General features: G+C 35.5%; 1 protein-coding gene across 1 annotated transcript in view; it reads left to right on the forward strand.

Annotated features, from left to right (window-relative positions):
• Positions 1–19,211, forward strand: part of Smg5 (Smg5 nonsense mediated mRNA decay factor) — a 23,621-nt gene continuing 4,410 nt past the window's right edge. Inside the window, 16 exon segments of the mRNA XM_067099097.1 lie at positions 1–170; positions 4,966–5,188; positions 5,665–5,806; positions 7,682–7,833; positions 7,983–8,086; positions 10,990–11,191; positions 11,470–11,583; positions 11,585–11,723; positions 11,922–12,064; positions 13,007–13,187; positions 13,646–13,800; positions 14,227–14,449; positions 14,853–15,043; positions 16,098–16,247; positions 16,448–16,721; positions 16,892–17,063. Coding sequence (XP_066955198.1) covers positions 5,123–5,188; positions 5,665–5,806; positions 7,682–7,833; positions 7,983–8,086; positions 10,990–11,191; positions 11,470–11,583; positions 11,585–11,723; positions 11,922–12,064; positions 13,007–13,187; positions 13,646–13,800; positions 14,227–14,449; positions 14,853–15,043; positions 16,098–16,247; positions 16,448–16,721; positions 16,892–17,063 — 2,408 coding nt within the window. The 5' untranslated portion in view covers positions 1–170; positions 4,966–5,122.

The raw sequence follows: 19,211 nt of genomic DNA on the forward strand, positions 1-19,211 counted from the left end.
ATCATCAACCTTGGCTGTTTCGTGGAACATGTCCGATGCTCGTAGCGGGATAAATTCTCGACGTTTTTCTCGCAGGATTGTGATATGATGAGTTAAAGGTCGTGAAAGATCAACTTACTGATACAGGGAAAGGGCTGACGAAGAAGTGCTGATCAGATCAAAGCTCTGAAGTAAGAGTAAAGTAACGCCCGCAACTCTTTTACGTGTGAGCCTGCGTTAGGTCAGGGCACGGAGGCTATTCTGAGCTACGTATTTTCCTTTATTTTATTTTAGGCAATAAATGGCCAGTTTTTCATCTGTGACGGGAAAGTCGCCCAGTTTGTTTGTCCTTTAATAAAATGAAGCTAAGTTATCCCAAGTCTGTGCCATTCTCGTCTTTTAGGCCGTACCTCACCTTAGGCAATCCTGAAGATTTCACCTTGACCTGCGTATCACTGTTCACCTGCCCTACGTTGATTAAGCCGAGATCTTAGTATGCTCCATTTTGTCCATGATTTTCCCTGGGTTGTAGGTTAATAGGCCAGCCGTACCATATGGCGAATACCCAATGCCATAGTTTTCTTATTCCTCAAGGTCTCCTAGGTGACAGTTCCTTCAATTGAGTGCAAAATCCTTGGTAGCCTAACAGGAATTAACTGTTTTCAAATTAGGGATGTTAATAATTGCAAAATAGTAAGAATAATTATTACTTAGCTCTTTGAAGGCCCACCTCCCTCATTGTTCAGTTTCTTTAGGCTAATGTGTTCTTTATGGGGAAGCAGCTAATTAGATCATCTTTTCAAATTGTTAGGCTATTTGGCTCTTTGAAGGACTCTTCCCTCCCTAGTGATCAGTTTCTGTACTGTGTTCATTGTGAGGAAGCAGTTACTTTAGGTCACGTAATGAAACAAATTTATGCTACCATTAAAATATGGAACGGAATATAGGTTTATATTACCTTATGTTTACTTTGACAGAGAAACAAGCAGATTTTACTTACCAGTTCTCCACACCGTGTTGGGCACATCATTAAGTTACAATAATTTATGGATACAAATTTCACATATGTTTCTTGATGTCGAGATGTGATTTACTGCATTGTGGCTCAACTCAACACCAAGAAAACATATCAAGAAAACACATGTACAATACACATTTCCAGAGAAAAATCCCTTCTTATATATGACTGATACTCATGATCCTTAGTCCATGAGTATTAAGAAATAATTAAAAATGATAATCAAGCAATGCTCAAATATAATTGTCCCTCTGCATATGATCACAAGTTGGATGGCTTCAGTAAGTGCAAATCATCTCTTCCTGATCATCTCACGCACAGGTGGCTGCATGATTAAAATAACTCGAGATATGAGGCGTAGGAAATTGTTGCTGTTCAAGTAAGAGCCTGAACTCAGAACACTTGCAGTATAGGGGGAGATCTCAAAAGAGTTGAAAGCAGGAGATGAGAGAGTAGTTAGAAACAAGAGTAGCTGTAGCATGGGTGAATTAGAGAGATTGTCATACCATAAGTAAATAAGAATGGTCCATTGGTATAGAACAGACAGTATGAGTGAACAAGGCTTCTACTCTTCTGTGCAGCAGAAATGTGGGCACTGACAGGGAAATTGGAGGAGTCTGATAAAGTGTAACCATAGAATGCCAAGATTTACTGCTGGAGTATAGAAGGAAAATTGTGTTATGATCAGGAGAGCAGTTTATATGCCTAAGGAATTAGCAGCAAGTCATATGGAAGTGGGATAGATGAAGACTTAACCTGAAGAGAGTTCAGGCAGGAAGATCATAGGACGGAGAAGAGTGGAGAGAACTCATTTTGCTTCTAACCTAAGTAAGGGAAAAGGTGGCACAACCGTTTGTCATGATAATGATGAAATCCCATTACTAGGAATTGATATTTTGGTTGTGCAGTCTATTGCATACATGACCTCTACACCCCTTCCTGAGCTAGTTGTATAAATAGTAATTCTATAGAATTACTACACATGGCCTATTACCTTGGAAATTGAGTTTTTTTATACTTTGAGTGTTGCCGATGAGGAGGTGGCGGTACTGTGTATTAGTGGTCAATTTTTATTAACCTATCTCTATCCAACAAGATGGGGAACCCTATGGGAACGCAGAGTTTTGGGTGAGGTAAAACACAGGGAGAGAGAACAGATTGTTATGCTGGCCACCCTGGAACGGTTCCATGCATGCTTAAGGCATTTGGGAGTCATATGTTCAAGAAGGGATCAGCTAAGGGAAGGGGAGGGGCCAGGTGAAGGAAACCTATTATAAAAGGAACTATACTAACCTAACTTACGTGTTACTTAGCCGGGGGTTCTGTCCCCCAGACCCTCCAGTGAGATCACTCTCGATCCCTCCCTATCCCCACTTTTCCTCAGTTTGAAGTTCATATTGCAACCTAATTGGCTGGATATTTAATCTATGTGACTGTGTTCCACCTCTCCCCCCATTTCCCTCAATCAGCCGCTCCGCTTTTTACCAAAAGTTTCCCTATAACACTGCGCATGTGCGATAGCATTCTAGGGTGGCCAGCGTACATTAACATATCAGCTCAATCTCTCCCCCTGGTCTACCCTGTCCAAAACCCTGCATTCCCAAGGGGTCCCCTACCTTGTTGGATAAAGTTCAGAGCTTAATTACAGGTTAATTACAGTCGACCTCCAAAAAAATACAGTAAATTCTTGATAAGCAACCAAAATACTATACAAAAGTCAAATTCCAGGTTAATTATAGAAGGCAAGTTATGCATTACTGTTTAAACATGTTTCTGTGGAATTTCGCTAAACCAGAATAAAGTAAAAATTTTGTTAACTCGCAAATTAAGAATTTGGTGTTGACAAGATATTTCATATAACAGACCACTTTTGACAGTTATCCTAACCAGTACAAACAGTGCACTATTTATAGCCTATCGCGTCTTGGTATTTACTTTATAAACAGAAGTTGATTGCAATCATACGGCTGGTAGGATAGTAGCCTATGTTATACACTGGAGGCCCAGGTAATTTTGGTGGAGAATTACTATATAGACATAACTGTGCTGACAGAATAGGCTAATTATGCAAAACTATGACATTGGGAAGAGAATTAGTATCCTTCCTGAACAGGTGTGAAAGAAACTTTTGGTAGCTTAGGGTGGGCTGACAAAATTAATATTTACCAGAAGCATGCATCTTGAATTTTTTGCCAGATACATGAGCCAAATTATTTGTTGTCTGCTTGGCTTATCTTGTGTTTTGTGCAGTTTTAACCATTATGATTGGAGCTACCCTCAGTTTTGTTTCTCTTACCCCATTGTCTAGCCAAACAGTGCATGGGAATGTCATTGAAGAGCTAACGTTTCTGAATTGGGAAAATACAAACTATTGAAAGTATGAACATGATTGTGAAATGTTAAAAGAAATCGCAAGAAAAGCACTGGAAAAATAAGTTGATTCATGTCAAGAAAACTTGGCAGTGTTAATAAGAAGGGTGCACAACAATCTAATGTGCCGACTCCTACCCAGTGGTGAGTGCACCCGAGGCTGTATTCACTTTCAGGTTTTGTGAATGGTGGTTGCAGAAAACTTGAACTGCAGACATAGAAAACATACAGATAACTCCTACATCAATGTAGAAATGGTAGATATCTTGCTTATTACCTATTGCACCATATATATCCTAATAAAAAAACTGCTGCCTATAGGTGCTATTAGATTCAGTTTTTTAGCAAAGTAACATTAACATGGCTTTTTGCAGCTATGTATAGTTTGGTATTGATGTTTTTTTACTGTAAGTTATTTGGGGCAAATCATAAATTTTTTTGTTATCTCTTCAGTAGTTCTTGACCAGTAATGAAACCAGTGTGTGGAATGTTTTTTTTTTGGGGGGGGACAGGGAAAAACTAGAATGAAAAGTTAGAGCCAAGAACACTGGTGAAATGTACTCAAAGCACAAGAGATACTTTGTGGAAAAATACAGGCTTCATGTCATTACTAGAAAGGAAAATGTTACTGTGGTAAAAGGATACATCCCAATATAGCCTAGGATGTGCCATCCTACTTTTAGGATGGCAAATCCTAGGCAGGTTACAAATGTACCATGAAAGTTATGCATCCCAACCAAACCTATGATCCAGTATCTTGACTTGAGGAGGTTCTCCCCACCACCCCACACAGCATTGGAAGGTAGAAATTTCAATTTTTTGTCATTTTTCGACTTCATCCCCATGGATCCATAATTTTAGAAGACACCTTTTGTACAGACAATCCTACTGGTAACCTCTGGTGTTCATATCTGGTTTCACAACTTTGGAAAATGTCTTCTCACGTACTTAAGGAAAACAGTAACATAAGTCTGTCAGGTAAAAGCCTTAACCTTCTTAATTGTGAAAAGTGGTTACCAGTTGCCCCACTAGTTCATAGAAAGAACGAACAGTTAGTTTGCATGCCACTTTGTCAAGCAGTAAACTATATTGTTGAGAAAGTCTTTGATTCAGGGAAAATAGGAATACTGTACATTGACCATATTGTACTAAAGTTTAAAATACACAAGACAGAAAGGAGAAATGAAATCTTTATTTTCCTCCAACTGTGGAAATATCTGGTGTACAACCACTGATGGTGATGATGTCTCTCCCTTGGCTGAAATCACCTTAATTTAGGATGCTATTTTGACACAACTTTAATTCTTGTTGATTTTTCCATATTTTTACCACTGTTTTCATACAATAACTACTAATTCTTGTTTATTTTTTCATACTTATAACAATTATACTACCATTGATACAGTTTTACAGGGACAAAACCTGTCACATAGCACTCCTTATGCACTTCCATGAATCTTTTTGTATTTTTACTGGCATCATTTATCACTTGTAATATCATAAAATTGTTGTTGCTAATTCTGTTACATTCCAAAGATATAACCATTTCTTTAGAGAAGATGAAGGACGTCTGGATGACTTGATGGTTGTCATTTCAGGCAGGTGAGTGAGTGTGTTTGTCGTGCAAATGCAGCTCTTGGGGAAGCAGGGGCAGTTGGAGCCTTATTTTCAGCTCAGGCTGTTGGTGTACGGGCCAGGTTGAGAGATGCATGCCAACGTGTCATCTTATTGGCACCAGGTAGTCAAGCACGTCGCATGGAAGAGATACTGTGGCGCAAGGTTTACTATGAGCCATTAGCTTCGGCAAAGAAAATGAGAAAGGTAAATTTAATTTCTATATGGTATTTGCTGCACACATTGATTAAATGTTAGAAATATTTACAAGCATTCCAGTAGAACATCTCATTTGCATTTGGTAGTTTTTTGGCCTTCATTTTATACTGTTTGGTTAACCTTGTTTCTCACTTAAAAAATGTTAATTGTGAAAATGTTTGGCTTGGGAAAATGTTTAAATTTTGTGGCAGTTGGTTCCATTTTTTACTCAAACATTATTGGTTTGAAGATGTAATTGTCGGTTGACAGATAACTTTAATATAGCATACTGCAGTATTAAGTTGCATTGGAAAGAAAAGATTATTAAAGTAACGTAGCTTGAGCAATACCAAATTTTTTACTACCATTACCAAATCATTCACCATTTTTTCTGGAATACAAGAATATGGAACAATGCTCAATGTATTTGCTGATTTATGCATAGGTTCTTTACTTAAAATTGTTGAAACCTTTTCAATATACAGGGTACTACATGGTCAAGTAGTGAAGCATGCTGGGTATCCAACCACCTATGGTCAGGAGTAGCATATTATCATCAGTTGCTACATTCTGTAGTGCAATCCAGTGTCTGTCATTCCCAGTTGGCAGATTTGCTTCCCTATCCAAGTAAGAAAAGACTTGTGTATTTTGTTGCTTTGTATCAGGGTTTTAATTTTTATGTTGATCAATAGGCAGACCCTGGGTTACGTCAGACTCGGGTTACATCATTCCGAGTTAACGTCGCTAGTCAGATATATTCATAAAAAATTGGTTCTGGGTTACAGTGGATATTCCGAGGTTATGTCGTCGTCTTACACTGTGACAGAACAGTAAAAGCACATACAGTTACAATGTAAAGTAAGAATTTGTGTTTTTTTTTTTTTTTTTGCACACCACATCATAATGCATAATGCAAGTAAAATACTGTACAGGACACCCAGAGGATTAAAGGTAAGGCATTTCTCATTTTTATACATTTTTTTGCGACATTCCAGGTTACGTCATTGTGCGGGTTACAGCATGGCATCAGAACGAAACCCGTGACGTAACCTTGGGACAGCCTTTATCTTGTTGTAGAGATTATATCTTTCATGACAGAGGGTGTGAATATTTCAGCAGGTAGGGAACCAATTTAAAAAACCATCGGAATTTGAAACAAGTTTCACAGTAACTCCAAAAATTCAAATAAGATAAATTAATATTCGCTACTGTTTATTGAAAAAACGCAGAAAGAATCATTGTTAAAAACTGATAAGACAAAGGAATATGTTTCATTAATTAAGTAGCATTCAAAATTTCTTAAACTTAGGACTAAAGTAAAAGACATCTGGTAAAAGGTAGCACCTCAGAAGTTGGGTGCTGACATACTGTGAAATACATTGCATGTACTGGCTTGGGAACACAGAAAATGCAGTGGTAGAAGATACTTCACGAAGTAAGGCATGAAGGAGGTTGCCTGTGGAAGTACATATGTTTCTTTGGGAAAAGGGAAGCACCACTGTGAGCAGTTTTGTTTAAAAGAAAAAGTTACTGAATGATACTGACATGCAAACTAGTAAATGTTATTGTAAAAATAATGCATGGGTCATTAATTCAGTAGTGTGTAAATTTAGAATGCTTTATGAACAGTACCTGGAATGCCTTTCTTATTAGGAAATTGATTTTTGTTGTAAAGTGAGTAGAGTTAAAGGTAGCAAGTGTTGTCGATTATTCTGACTGTATATATTTGAGAATGGGAAAAAAATTCTTGAATTTACTGTAGTTCAGTCTCATATACCATTTTTAATTGATTTGGATTGAAGATGGTTAGTTACTTTATTTTGCTTTAGATGATTGCTAAAATTGCAGTAAGATTTGAATCTTCTGCATATACTGTATTATATATCTTGAACCCCAACATTCATGCCAGTGGTGAAGATGAAAAATAAAATTGAGCACTTCATTTGGAATACCAGGTGTGATAGATCTGTTAATGACAATGACACCATTAACAACTCAACTGCATCAGCAGGAAGAAATTTGAATACTGACTATTCCATTATGGATGTATACAATTTAGTGACCACTGTACTCTACTTTTATTTACTGAATATTTAGAAAGAATTTTACCCTCCCTAATCCTGTTATTATTACTGTGATATTAATATTATTATTATTACAGTATATTAAAAATTTAATGACCAGAGTCATATTCTTAAGACACTGATTGAGCAGGATCAAATAATTTCTTTAATGTGAGAGAAAAAAAAATTGACTAAGACAAGTTGATGATTTTGGACTGCTAGGTGAGAAAAGATCAGAAGAATGGATGAGAAGTGAACAGTTGCTGTTAAGAACCTCTAGTACAGTAATGTCTATTTTTCTCAGCAGTTTACAAGTACAGTAGTTTGTGGTTTTGAAAGTTTTCTATAAGTATCAATTTCTCAGAAAGCTAAATAAAATAAATTTTTCCATTCCGTGGATCTTATTGTAATTTATTTGATTAATTTGTTCATTCTCTAGGTGAAGATGACAATACAAAGATATCAGGTAGCAGTGAGAGTGGTGGAGAGTCCCTGCATAGATGTCTGACGTGCTTGGGAGATCTCACTCGTTACATGTTAGATTTACCTTCTTCACCACCTCATTCGCTGTCTGTACGCTATTATCTTCAGGTTAGTATTCACAGATCAGTTTGTTCAGTCTGCTGATATCAGTTTGAGAAGGCTTTCCCCTGAAAAGATTGTTAGTTAAAGTTTGGTGTTTAATATTGAAAACCAAGATGCTCTAAACTTACAGGACTAATTAGATGTATTTACCTTAGGCTCTCCATTACCAACCAGACAGTGGACTAACGCACAGTAATTTAGCAACTGTTTACTCAACAAATGATCAGCCTCTGCTTGCAGTTGCACATTATCTTCGAGCGTGAGTATTACATAAGAATTTCTCTTTAAGGTGGCATATTTATCTTTTATTTATTTTCCTAGAGTAATCTAGAGAATGTGTTAATGAGTTTCAGAATTTTTTTTACTTCCAAATGCTCTCTTGAGTGAGTTTAAAAAAATAAGCTTTGAATTTTAAGTAAGATAGGAGTCAAAATGCTCAAGATATCAGGAATGCTACTTAACCTGTTAAAGCGTCTACTGTAATATCGTTTACTGCGATCTACTCGTGGCGCCTTCAGCGAGATAATACGTTCAGGACTAACTCTGCTTTTCAAGCTGTCAGCCCCGTAATATCGTTTACTTGTATCGAAAATGTTGGAACATCATTTGGTAACACTCTCAGAACACGTAACCTGTAATTGATTGACTTATTTCCTCCCTGTAGCTCTTTTCAATTGGTAACTTGATGCCTAGATGACTATTTTTTCAATGCGGCAGGGCGTTTTCAGAACAACACGGTTTTGATGCCGTTCTCAATGAATGTCACAAAGGGAGCGTATGTCTTCCAGGTGAGATAAATCAAATCCTAGGCAGAGGGTGTCTGATACTGAACATATTTGATGATGAGCTCTAGTTCTGATCCTCCGCGGTAGGGATATTGAAGAAACAAACTTTCTTCCAATAGCGAGTGAAGATGACTTTCTCATTGCGGGTGACTGGACTCCGAGAGAGAGATCCCTTTACTTTTGTTGCTGATCGGCCAAATTTTCAGTTGAGGATAAAGAAAATCCATTAAATTTTTGAGAAATAATTTGATGAAATCATTGATTCTAAATGAAAAGAAACAAACAGATTTGCAAATCAGTTTCTAGATGAAATGTTGACATTTGTCTCCACAATCACGAGTACATAGATGGATTGTGTGTAGCCCCCTGCTTTAGAGATTGGCATACGAAGGAATAATAGTGCATGTATGTACGGCACTTTTCATTCAGTATTTTGTAGTCTTATGAAATAAAATAATAGTAGTAGTAATAGTTTTTATCTATCATTTAATAAAATTCCCTCTTAACTTCAGATATGAATTATAAGCATAAAAATCAATATTAACTTTTGAAAAAAACTATCATCAGTGATATGGCGCTAATTGCAGAAAAAGCGTGGATACGTTGCGTTTGCGGCTCATCCGGGGCGCTTAACAGGTTAGGGGATCGCTGATGCCATAAGGCCCCATTATAAAGTAAGTACTTGTTGCTACCGTATGATTGAAGGAATTTGCTTCAAATTTTTACCACTTATTCTACAATTAATAATGAAAATTCTCGTGGGGAAATTTAGAAATTCTACCTCTTAGGTTTTTTTTTTTTTTTTTTTTTTTTTTTTTTTCAGTTGAAAAAAATCATGTCACTTTTCAAAAATATGGAGAATAAAAACTTTCACTCAAAAATGAATTTGCTGACGACAAAATCAAGATACTGTATACTGGAAAAGTTTCATTGAATTTGGTTCAGTGTTCTTAGAGAAACAAGAATTTAATATTGAAAATAAGTTTTGAGAAAAGATTAAAAAAGATTATTGCTTATTTTGTACTAACTATGGAACTATGACAGAAAGCTGATTTTTGCACTAAAACTATTTTGTTATATAAGAAATATGCCCTGAAATTACAATATAATCAAATGATTAGAACTGTGCTCTCTCTTGGTTTATATGTTAGCTAAAATTTGCATTTATGGGGAGTACCAATGCCATAAGACCCCATTATAAAAGTAAATGACTGTTTCTACCTTACAATTGAAGGCGTTTGCTTCAAATTTTTACTACTTATTCTGCAACTAATACTGAATAAACACAAGTCTTGTTTCAGTCTTATTGGAGATTTAAGCATTTAGTTTTGAAAAAAAAAAAATTTTTTTCATGAAACGGCAAAAGAAGAATATTTATGGACGTTCAAGAATCTGGAAACAATCAGGAAATCTTGATAAAGGTATCTCTTATCATTACAACCCGTTTTCTCTATGATGCTACCACCAGAGAAAATGGGATATTTTCGTGGGTGACAATTATTTTTAAATCTTGTTAACACTTTTACATGCAAAGCAACTGTAACTGTTGAAGGATATCAACTGAAAGTCTGTATATTCAATATTTAGTATCAGATAATTGCAAAAAGAGCCAGTTAAAAATAAACAAAAAACTGGTGTTGATAAACATAGTACTGAATATTGGAGAAGTAATGAAATTATTCAGCAATGACTGACCAAGAGAAAAATTAACTCTATTCAAGCCAAGTCAGGATACAAAATGCATTGAAAAGCTTATGAATTATCATTACCTCCAACACCATGTGATGTAATGGGCTTCCTCATATTCACTCTCCAGTCTTTTAATTCCCATCTTAGTAGGTCTTGGTTTTTCAATTCTTCCAATGCAAACAGGACTCCAGCTGACACTTAGATGTTATTTTTGCTAGGATGGTGTAAAGTACTTGTCCAAGACATCTCCATCTCTCATTCATTATCATCTCGTACATGAACGTCTGTAATTCCCCTTATAGTATCACTGCTAATTTGATCCTGCCTTCTGACCTTGATGTTATTCTTAAAAATAATCTTAAATTGAAGAAATCTTGTAGACTGTATCATAGGCAGTTAACACACATCTCAGAATGTGAACAAAACTGTAGTTTGGTCAGACAGTGATCATGCAGTTCATATCTACTGGATAGCAATATTAAACATAGAGTCCATTCTTCTAAAATCTGGGTTCCTTATATGGTGGTAAGCTCAGCATTATGAAATGTCTTAATATACAAACCGCAGTAGTAAGTTTGATTTAAAAATGTTATTTTGTTTTAAAACTTGTTACCAAGTGTTAGCACTTAACAGCAGGCTTCAGGAATCATGTATGTCTATCTGGTATAATCATAAAGCTCTTTTTCAGGCTAACTTGTGAAAAAACTTTTGAAGGAGCCGAAGGTAACCTGAAGAGATTATTAGACAAGAGTCGTGCCATATATGAGAGTGGAACAGAAATAAGAGAAGTTGATAGTACACCCACTTACCACCACAAAATGTTCTTACACACTGTGTTAACACTTGTTTCACATCTGATAAACAATCGCAACTCTGAAGAGGTAGCGAGGGTAAGTTTTAACAATAGAGTATTATCTTGAAAGTCTCAACATCTGAAATATTTATTGTGGGAGATTTTTTCTATATGTAAGTACATTATGTATGTCCAGAAAATATTGTTTTGCATTGGTAGGTAAACATATCGGAAGATTTTTTGGTTTTCTTGAGTCCTTATCAGGGGATGGAGTGTCATTAACAAGTAGTCATTTTTAATTTTATACAATAATAGTTAAATCTTCCTTAATTTAGGACATGTACAAAATATAATAATTATATATATTTTTTCCAGTTGTGTCAAGATGTGCTTGTCCAGCTGGGAAAAGTGTTAGAAGCCGATGATGATGCTGATAATGAGGTATCTGAGACTTCCCCCACACCGGGTTCTCCACCTAATGGACATGTCCAAGACTACAACTTTCAATGGTCAAGATTCCCCTGAAGAGACCCCAGAGAAGAAAGTGATCCCTTTCAGCCTAACCCCTGAAGCAATGGTGGCTGTGTGTGCAGTGTTGTGTATTTGTACCCAAAGGCTCAAGAAACAAGGTAAACAAAGAGTTCTATGCAGTGTTCTTAAGCTGAAATCTGTGATCTTAATAATTACTCAATCTTCATAGAAAATGCAGAATTGCAATGTCAGTTTAGTAGGCAGAATGATTTGTTCCTGAATGAGAGGAAAAAATTGGAGTAAGTAATCTGAGGCAAACAGCTTATAGTGTTTCCAATCTTTTCATTGCTTTTCAGGTTTATCCCATACAAGCATGGCACAAGCTCTTCTAGTATCTGTGTTATTGACATTAATTACTCATGTAACAAGTCGACTAGAACAACGCATTTCCCTTGTTGACCCTTCTTTCCTAACTAGACTGCTGCCAGAACAAGAGAAGGTTAGTAATGTTGATCATGCCAAATACATTAAATGTCTTTCCTCGTGAAAATAACTCAGTCCATTCATCTTTATATTATGATATTTTCTGCTTCAGCAAACACCAGTAATAGGTTTCATACACAATAAATAAAGAAAAAAAAATTTAGCAAACCGTCCTTATTAGCTGCATCCCTGTCGTGCACTATTCTCATTTTTTAAACTTAGAAGCTTCTACATATTACTTGAAAGCCTTTTTTACACCAAATATTCCTTATAACTCCGTACCCTTTGTCTGCTCATAGTTATGAGGATTATGAAAAAATCAGAAGATAAAAGTGGTATACACTAGCCAAGTGCATTAATATAGTAGCATTTGTTCATTAATATAGTAGTGTGTTAACTTTCTTCGTGAATCTTGACAAATCCTTAGAAAGCCTGTGTTGGCACCAAAAGTTCTTGAAGGTACAAAAAAAAAAAAAAAAACACACACAAGCTAAAATTAGTATACTAGATTAACACTGGAACAGTTTTGTATGCAATTTGCAGTAAGCTTTCTCAAGTCACTAGAAAGCCTGTAAAAGCTAGATTTTTCAAGTACAGTAACCTATGCTATAGGGTTTGCTCAAACAAAAAAATTAGATAAAAATAGATGCTGAGTATTGTATTTTGATGGCATTAAAACCCCTGTTTTTTCCTGTAGTTCATTGTCTATTTTGTAAAAAAATCTCAGTTTATAGGCCATCTGTGGCATAATGAAACCAGGTTTATACACATTGTTTCATAACTCATATGGTATTGTGACAGTTGTGGATTATAAGTCCTTGCACCAACCAAACCTACTGTTTTCTAACTATTTGCTTTAATAGTTGAATTACCAGTATTATATCTTTTTATATTATGTACTTATCTTTGGTAGTCGTGTCATTAATTTTATCTATTAAACACATTATTTTCTTTGAAGGTGGAAGAAACTGAAGATAAGAATGGTGATTCCAAAGATATGAAAGATGGAAAAGGAATGGCTGATTCATTAATAGACAGTAATAGTGGCAAGAAAAAGATGAAAAATAAACGTAACAACAGGCTTGCAAACCTACGCAGGAGACGCAGATTGAGTGGTGAGGGCCTCAGCATAAGCGATGGTTAGTGTAACTTGACAATTGATGTTATTTCAGTCGTGCTATCAGGTGGTGGTGGTGCTACCTCAGTATTTCATTGATTGAGTCTCTCTCTCTCTCTCTCTCTCTCTCTCTCTCTCTCTCTCTCTCTCTCTCTCTCTCTCTCTCTCTGCATTGCTCTTACTCAGGCTGTAAATGGGGAGACAAAACTCGCTCTAATTAAACTTGGTGACATACAAGAAACCAGTTTTTCTGCTTTAAAAGCAGTCTTGGAAAGGTTACAGAATTTTCCTCAAACAACCTTTTGAAAGGTTAGTTTCTGCTCCATAGGTGAATGGCATCATTGCATTTGTGTGTTTATTACTTAGGTTGATTTTTGTTGTAATTTTCCTATACTTTGTTGATTTTTTTGTAATTTTCATAAGACATCAAATAATGACAGATTTTACTTTATACATTTAATTTTCTTTTCCCAAATGCAGAAGATGAAAGTGATTCAGAAGGTTCAGAAAATGATGATAAAGGAGACAAAGATGATGATGAAATAATCTCTAGTGATGAAGAGGAGGAAGAGGAGGAGTTAGACTTTTCTCAGCTATGTTGTTCAGAAGATGACGATGATGATGACACAGATGAGGTGAGAAACCTAGTCAGATGTAGTTATAGTAAATATTTTTTAGAGGAAAGCAGTTGGAAAATTGACTAAAAGCTACTAACTCATTTGATTGGCAGTACTGTATGTATATTCTAGTCAATTTTATTCTTTTCTGACTCAGCAGAATTTCGTAGATTTGAACACTTAAGGAATTTCCAAAGCAGAATTTTTAACCGAATTAGTATCAGTGTCTAAGGTCAAATTACATAATGTTCTTTATATATTACAACATTTTTCATTGAAATTTTAAAGATCCTCCATTTTTCTTTCTTGGTGTGACTGGAAATACTCATATACAGTATATATAGTTTGTAGTGCTTTTTTTTATTTTCCTGCTTCTAAATTTGATGTTGAGAATAAGGGGTTCAACTTTACTTTAGTAGTGTAATTCATTGGATATATTTACAGGATGTGAAAATTGAATCAGATCAGTGGGAAGGTCTCACTGCTGGGGAACACCTTCAGCTTATTGGTCAAGAAGGGATGTTGGCAGCAGTGTTTGTTGCTTGTGATTGGTTGAAACGCGAAGATGAGGTGATTCACCTGTGCATCAAAACTGCAGATTCAATGTGGACAGCTACTGCTAAACTTCTCAACCTCTTAAGAGTCGATTTAGAGCACCTAAAGAATTGTAAGCACTCTTTTGAGCCTGTTAATGTTGACCAGTTTAGTGCACTGTATTTTAATGTTTTCTGTTCTTGCACTCGAAATACTGTTGTCATTTGGAACAGTAGATGACACTGAAGACAGTTAAACCATTTGGAACAGTATTTGACACTGAAGACAGTTCACCTTGCCATGCCTAATAGGTTTGAGTACAGCTATACTTTTCAGTTTCAAAAAGCTGTTAAAAGCTGCGTACAGATTATAGGATATTTATCAGTCCAGCAGGATTTTCATGGAACCATGCACTATTCAATGCTTTTATTTTCATAATTTTGTTACGTATTAGGGTCATTGACTACTGCCATGCTAATTTTTTTCTAATGTCCATGTTTGATAAATTCTAGTATTTCATGGGTCTAACATTTCAGATTCACAGGGTGTTCGTGAAGAAGTGATTGATATAGTTCAAAATTCAGTTGAAGGGAAGACCAAGTGTCCAGATGCTATGGTGGAGTGCATGGAAAGTACACCATTACCAGAAGATCTCTTACTGCATACACTGATTCCTACTTACCATGCCAGCACACACAAGTCTCTAAATTTGAAATCTTCAGAATTGGTAAGAAATATCTCTCTCTGTCTGTGTAAATACTGTAGTAGCTTAGTATGTTTATGACCAGCAACAAAAGGTGGTGGGAGTGAGGATACACTATTTAGAAACATTGAGTTTCTGGTGTAAGACATTCTCTCTCTCTCTCTCTCTCTCTCTCTCTCTCTCTCTCTCTCTCTCTCTCTCTCTCTCTCTCTCTCTCTCTCTCTCTCTCATTGATATCATTTTGACAGCCAATCAAAAATTGCCAAAAATTTCTGTAAGCCTGCTTACAGGTATAAATATAGCATAAGTGTTTCCCTGACATCATTTGCCTTATGATAAATGGTAGAAAGTACTACCAAAACATCAAGGAATAAATTGACTTTGGACAGTTGTTATATATGATTTACCTGCTGCCACAAGACACTCATTTGAGGGATTGAGAAGCTGCAGTACAGATTCAATGGCATCCAGATGGCCATCTCTTTAATGAAATAATAATAATGGGTTGCAATACCGGAAGTAACATCTTGATATATTTCGACAAAAACCTTTGTCACATCCCATGAGAGTTAGGAATGTTAACTTAGTGGTTTGGTTAAACAGTATGCTACCCTCCCATCTTGTCAAGCTTGGTCAAGTTCTTTACACAGTAAAAGGTTAGATGTATAAGTTCTTTCCTTTCTCTTTTGTCTTCTGGACTTTTAAACTGGATTCCTCTTTGTCCTTTCTGTGGTTGTTTGGGCTGCCCTCCTATTGTTCATCCTGCTCCTCCCATATTTCTACTTCTCAGACAAACTGTTCATTTTCCTCATCACATTTTTTTTTTTTATTACTAGTATAACTGAGCTCGATACTTTTAATAAGTGTTTGATATGGAAAGCCACAAATCATTGAATGAATATAATCTTATTAAACATAAACAGTTTTTAGCCAGATTTCCTCCCCTTAATTTATTGTATGGAGTCGTATTAAACTCACTTGTGATAAATCAATCTATCTTGTTATCTTTAACATCTGCACTTTTGCTGTATTTTTTTGCATTATCTTTGTATCGTCTTAAATTTTCCATCATTAACAGGTACTCCTACGAGTAGAGAGGCTTTGCAAGTTTGGGAAAGAGATGAGCATTCGATCAGACACTCCTTTGTGGTGTGATGATGCTGGTGTATACAGTTTTTCCATGGAAGGAGTTGATAATGATAAAATCAAGAACAAAGAAAATGATCAGGTAAGAATTTGGTTTACACTCTGTTAGAACAAAATTGCTTTTTAGACTAGGAATGTGAATAATTCTCAAAATTTTGAGATCTGACTTTTATCTTTGGTTCAGAATAGAAGTTAACAAGTGCTTGAGTTTCAGTTTTTTCATTTTAAACAGTGGTGGAAACAGTTGTTTCAGTTTTTATTGATCTCTCTCTCTCTCTCTAGGAAGGAACAAGTCGTGAATCCTCAGCATCACCAACAGAAGAAGAGTTACTGTCTGTTCCTCCAGCAAAGAAAGAATCTAGACGTTTGGCTGGTATGCAGTCTCTTACTGCTCAATGGTTGCAGCACGAGGTGCGGAACTTGGAAGAACGTACAGCCCGCAGAGCCACTCTTGGGTTGTATCTGGTACCAGATGCTACAGTTCTCATTAACCACCTGACTGCTATTAAGATGTTGCTCTCAAAACCTACCCATATGATTATCATTCCTCAAACAGGTATCACTGCCATTTTTTACTTTTAAAATATTATGAAAAGTATTTCTTGAAAGGTGTATGTTATTATGGGGTCAGTAAATCCTCGGGAAAGGACTGTATATGCAGAATTTTGACAAAAGAGGGTAAAACCAAAATTTATGTAGTAAATACTTACCATTATTTTTCCTCAGTCATTGACCTGCTAGATCAACAAAAAAGGGAAAGTCTTGGTGCTCGAGATGCCATTCGTTGGCTGGAGATAAAATTTCGCCATGGATCAAGATTTATAAGAGCTCAACGGCCACACGAACGGACTCATTTACCACTTATCAAATATCCTAAACGTAAAGATAAGGAGGCATGGTAAGTGTATTGGTTGTACTTGCATAGCTCCTTATGAGTAGAGTGTCAGTTTTGTTTATCAAGTTTGTTGTGTGATGATTTTAATTTTAATAACTCACACTGGTGTAGTTAAGTGAAAATGTAGTAGTGAGAAACAGAGACAACAGTGCATAGTTGCATTGGATGTAATAATATCTCTCCAGCAACTGCACATAGTAAACTAGTCTCAATTTTTATTTTTTCCAAGTGCACATAGCCTGGGAACCTCTTACTCCTCCCTAAAATAAGCATGAACTTGTTAACCAAAATCTTGAAGAAAATTGTCTGAGACAGTCAAAGAATTTACAAAGTTGAATCGTAAATAATGTATAAAATATATTAAGGCAACACTGTTCATTATCATAGTAAAACTGAAATGGATACTCAGAGTCATTATCGGAAGATAAGAACTTTGATAAGTACATATTAGAAAAATTCACATTAAGTAAACCCCTTTTTTTTTACCTTGCTTATTCAGACTGGGGAGTTCCATGCACTGCACTTGCGCAACTAAAGCATTCATGAATGAATACCACCTCCTCCAATCCCCTCCACATTATTCTGTGTTTTTTCATGAATGCCACCCCTGCCTTCTCCACATAGTATGGATCTTTAAAGTTTTATCATGTAATAAAGGTGTATATTAATTTACCAGATAGTTACACAGACTTGACCACCCCACTACTTCCAACATCAGAGTAACAGACTACAGTAACATTCAGGTAGGATTGCCTACAGCTAACGGTAATTACATACTTCCATATTGGTAGCTTAAAGAAAATTGCAAAACATCAAATATAATGTCAACTTTACATTACCATACATAACCACATTAAATGAATGAAAGTATTAGAAAATTATTAACCAAAAGTTTCACTTCCATATCAAAGTTCAGCGTCAAGAATGTAAATTTTTTGTTTAAATTCATTCAGTAATTTGTTGAGCATTGAAGTTGGAAATCAATTTTGGAGAATAGTAATAAAAGTTGCTGCCATCTATATACACTGACAATCTACAGAACTGTGAGCAGATCACTCAAAAGTCATGACTGTTGGTGCTTTAAAAGAGGAAGGCCAGGAAATCCTAGAGTATCAAAATTACAGTCTTATCTTTCGTCTTTAGTTAAAAATTTATGCACGTACCTAAAAATGAGACATCTTTTATTATATAAAGTAGATGTTTAACTAATAATAGATTATTATGACATGGTACAGTAGTTACAACTTTAGACTTATTTTTTGTGTAGACACTCCTCTACTTACGAACGAGTTACGTTCTGAATGGCTTTTCATATCTTGATCTGTTCGTTAGTCCAATTTGACATACTCAGTCAATACAAGTGCTATATATGTTGTACTGTATTTTATAAAGTATTTTATTAATACAAATGATATTTAAAACCTAAATACATACATTAACTACATTAAGCAAATTATGATAATACAGTAAAATACAATTTTAATATACGGTCACGTTTGTTCGTAACTCTGAAAGTTCGTAAGTAGAGGAGTGTCTTATCAGTTGGGTTGGTAGATGATGAGTTATTCTATGCTGCATGGTATAGAGTTCTTGAAATCTCTAAAACACTAAAGAGGGCTCATTTTTAAATATTAATGTAGAAGTTAAAAATAATTAATTTTTGACAAACATGTATAAAAGTAAAACTCCTGATTTATATATGCATGTTTTTAAATGTTTCATAATTTGATTGATTTATTTATTCAGTTAAATATTTACTAGATTGTCAGGTTTAGAAATATTTTGCTTCAGTCTTCCAGGTGCCACCTAAATGAACCTCTGGGCATTAAAAGTAGGCATTTTGATGGATGGTTTTACTTGCCAGCCATGGTCTTGATAATGGAATACTATAAAATGGCTGACAGTAATACAAAAAACTGAGAGGAATGAAAAGAAAGGGAATACTAACCTTGATTTTTCCCTTTGTCAAGTTACTGTGAGGCTTAATAATACTCGGTTAACAATTAACTACATTTACTTGACAAATAATAACAATAATTCACAAAAGAGTTATGCAATTGGCACATGTTAATACATTATATGAAATGAAATTTTTAATATTCAGCGGTGCCGTAGAGGTAAAAATACCTTGTCTCATCACACGTGGAGCAC

The sequence above is a fragment of the Macrobrachium rosenbergii genome, chromosome 55, assembly GCF_040412425.1.
Source record: "Macrobrachium rosenbergii isolate ZJJX-2024 chromosome 55, ASM4041242v1, whole genome shotgun sequence".
In the NCBI taxonomy this organism is placed as follows: domain Eukaryota; kingdom Metazoa; phylum Arthropoda; class Malacostraca; order Decapoda; family Palaemonidae; genus Macrobrachium; species Macrobrachium rosenbergii.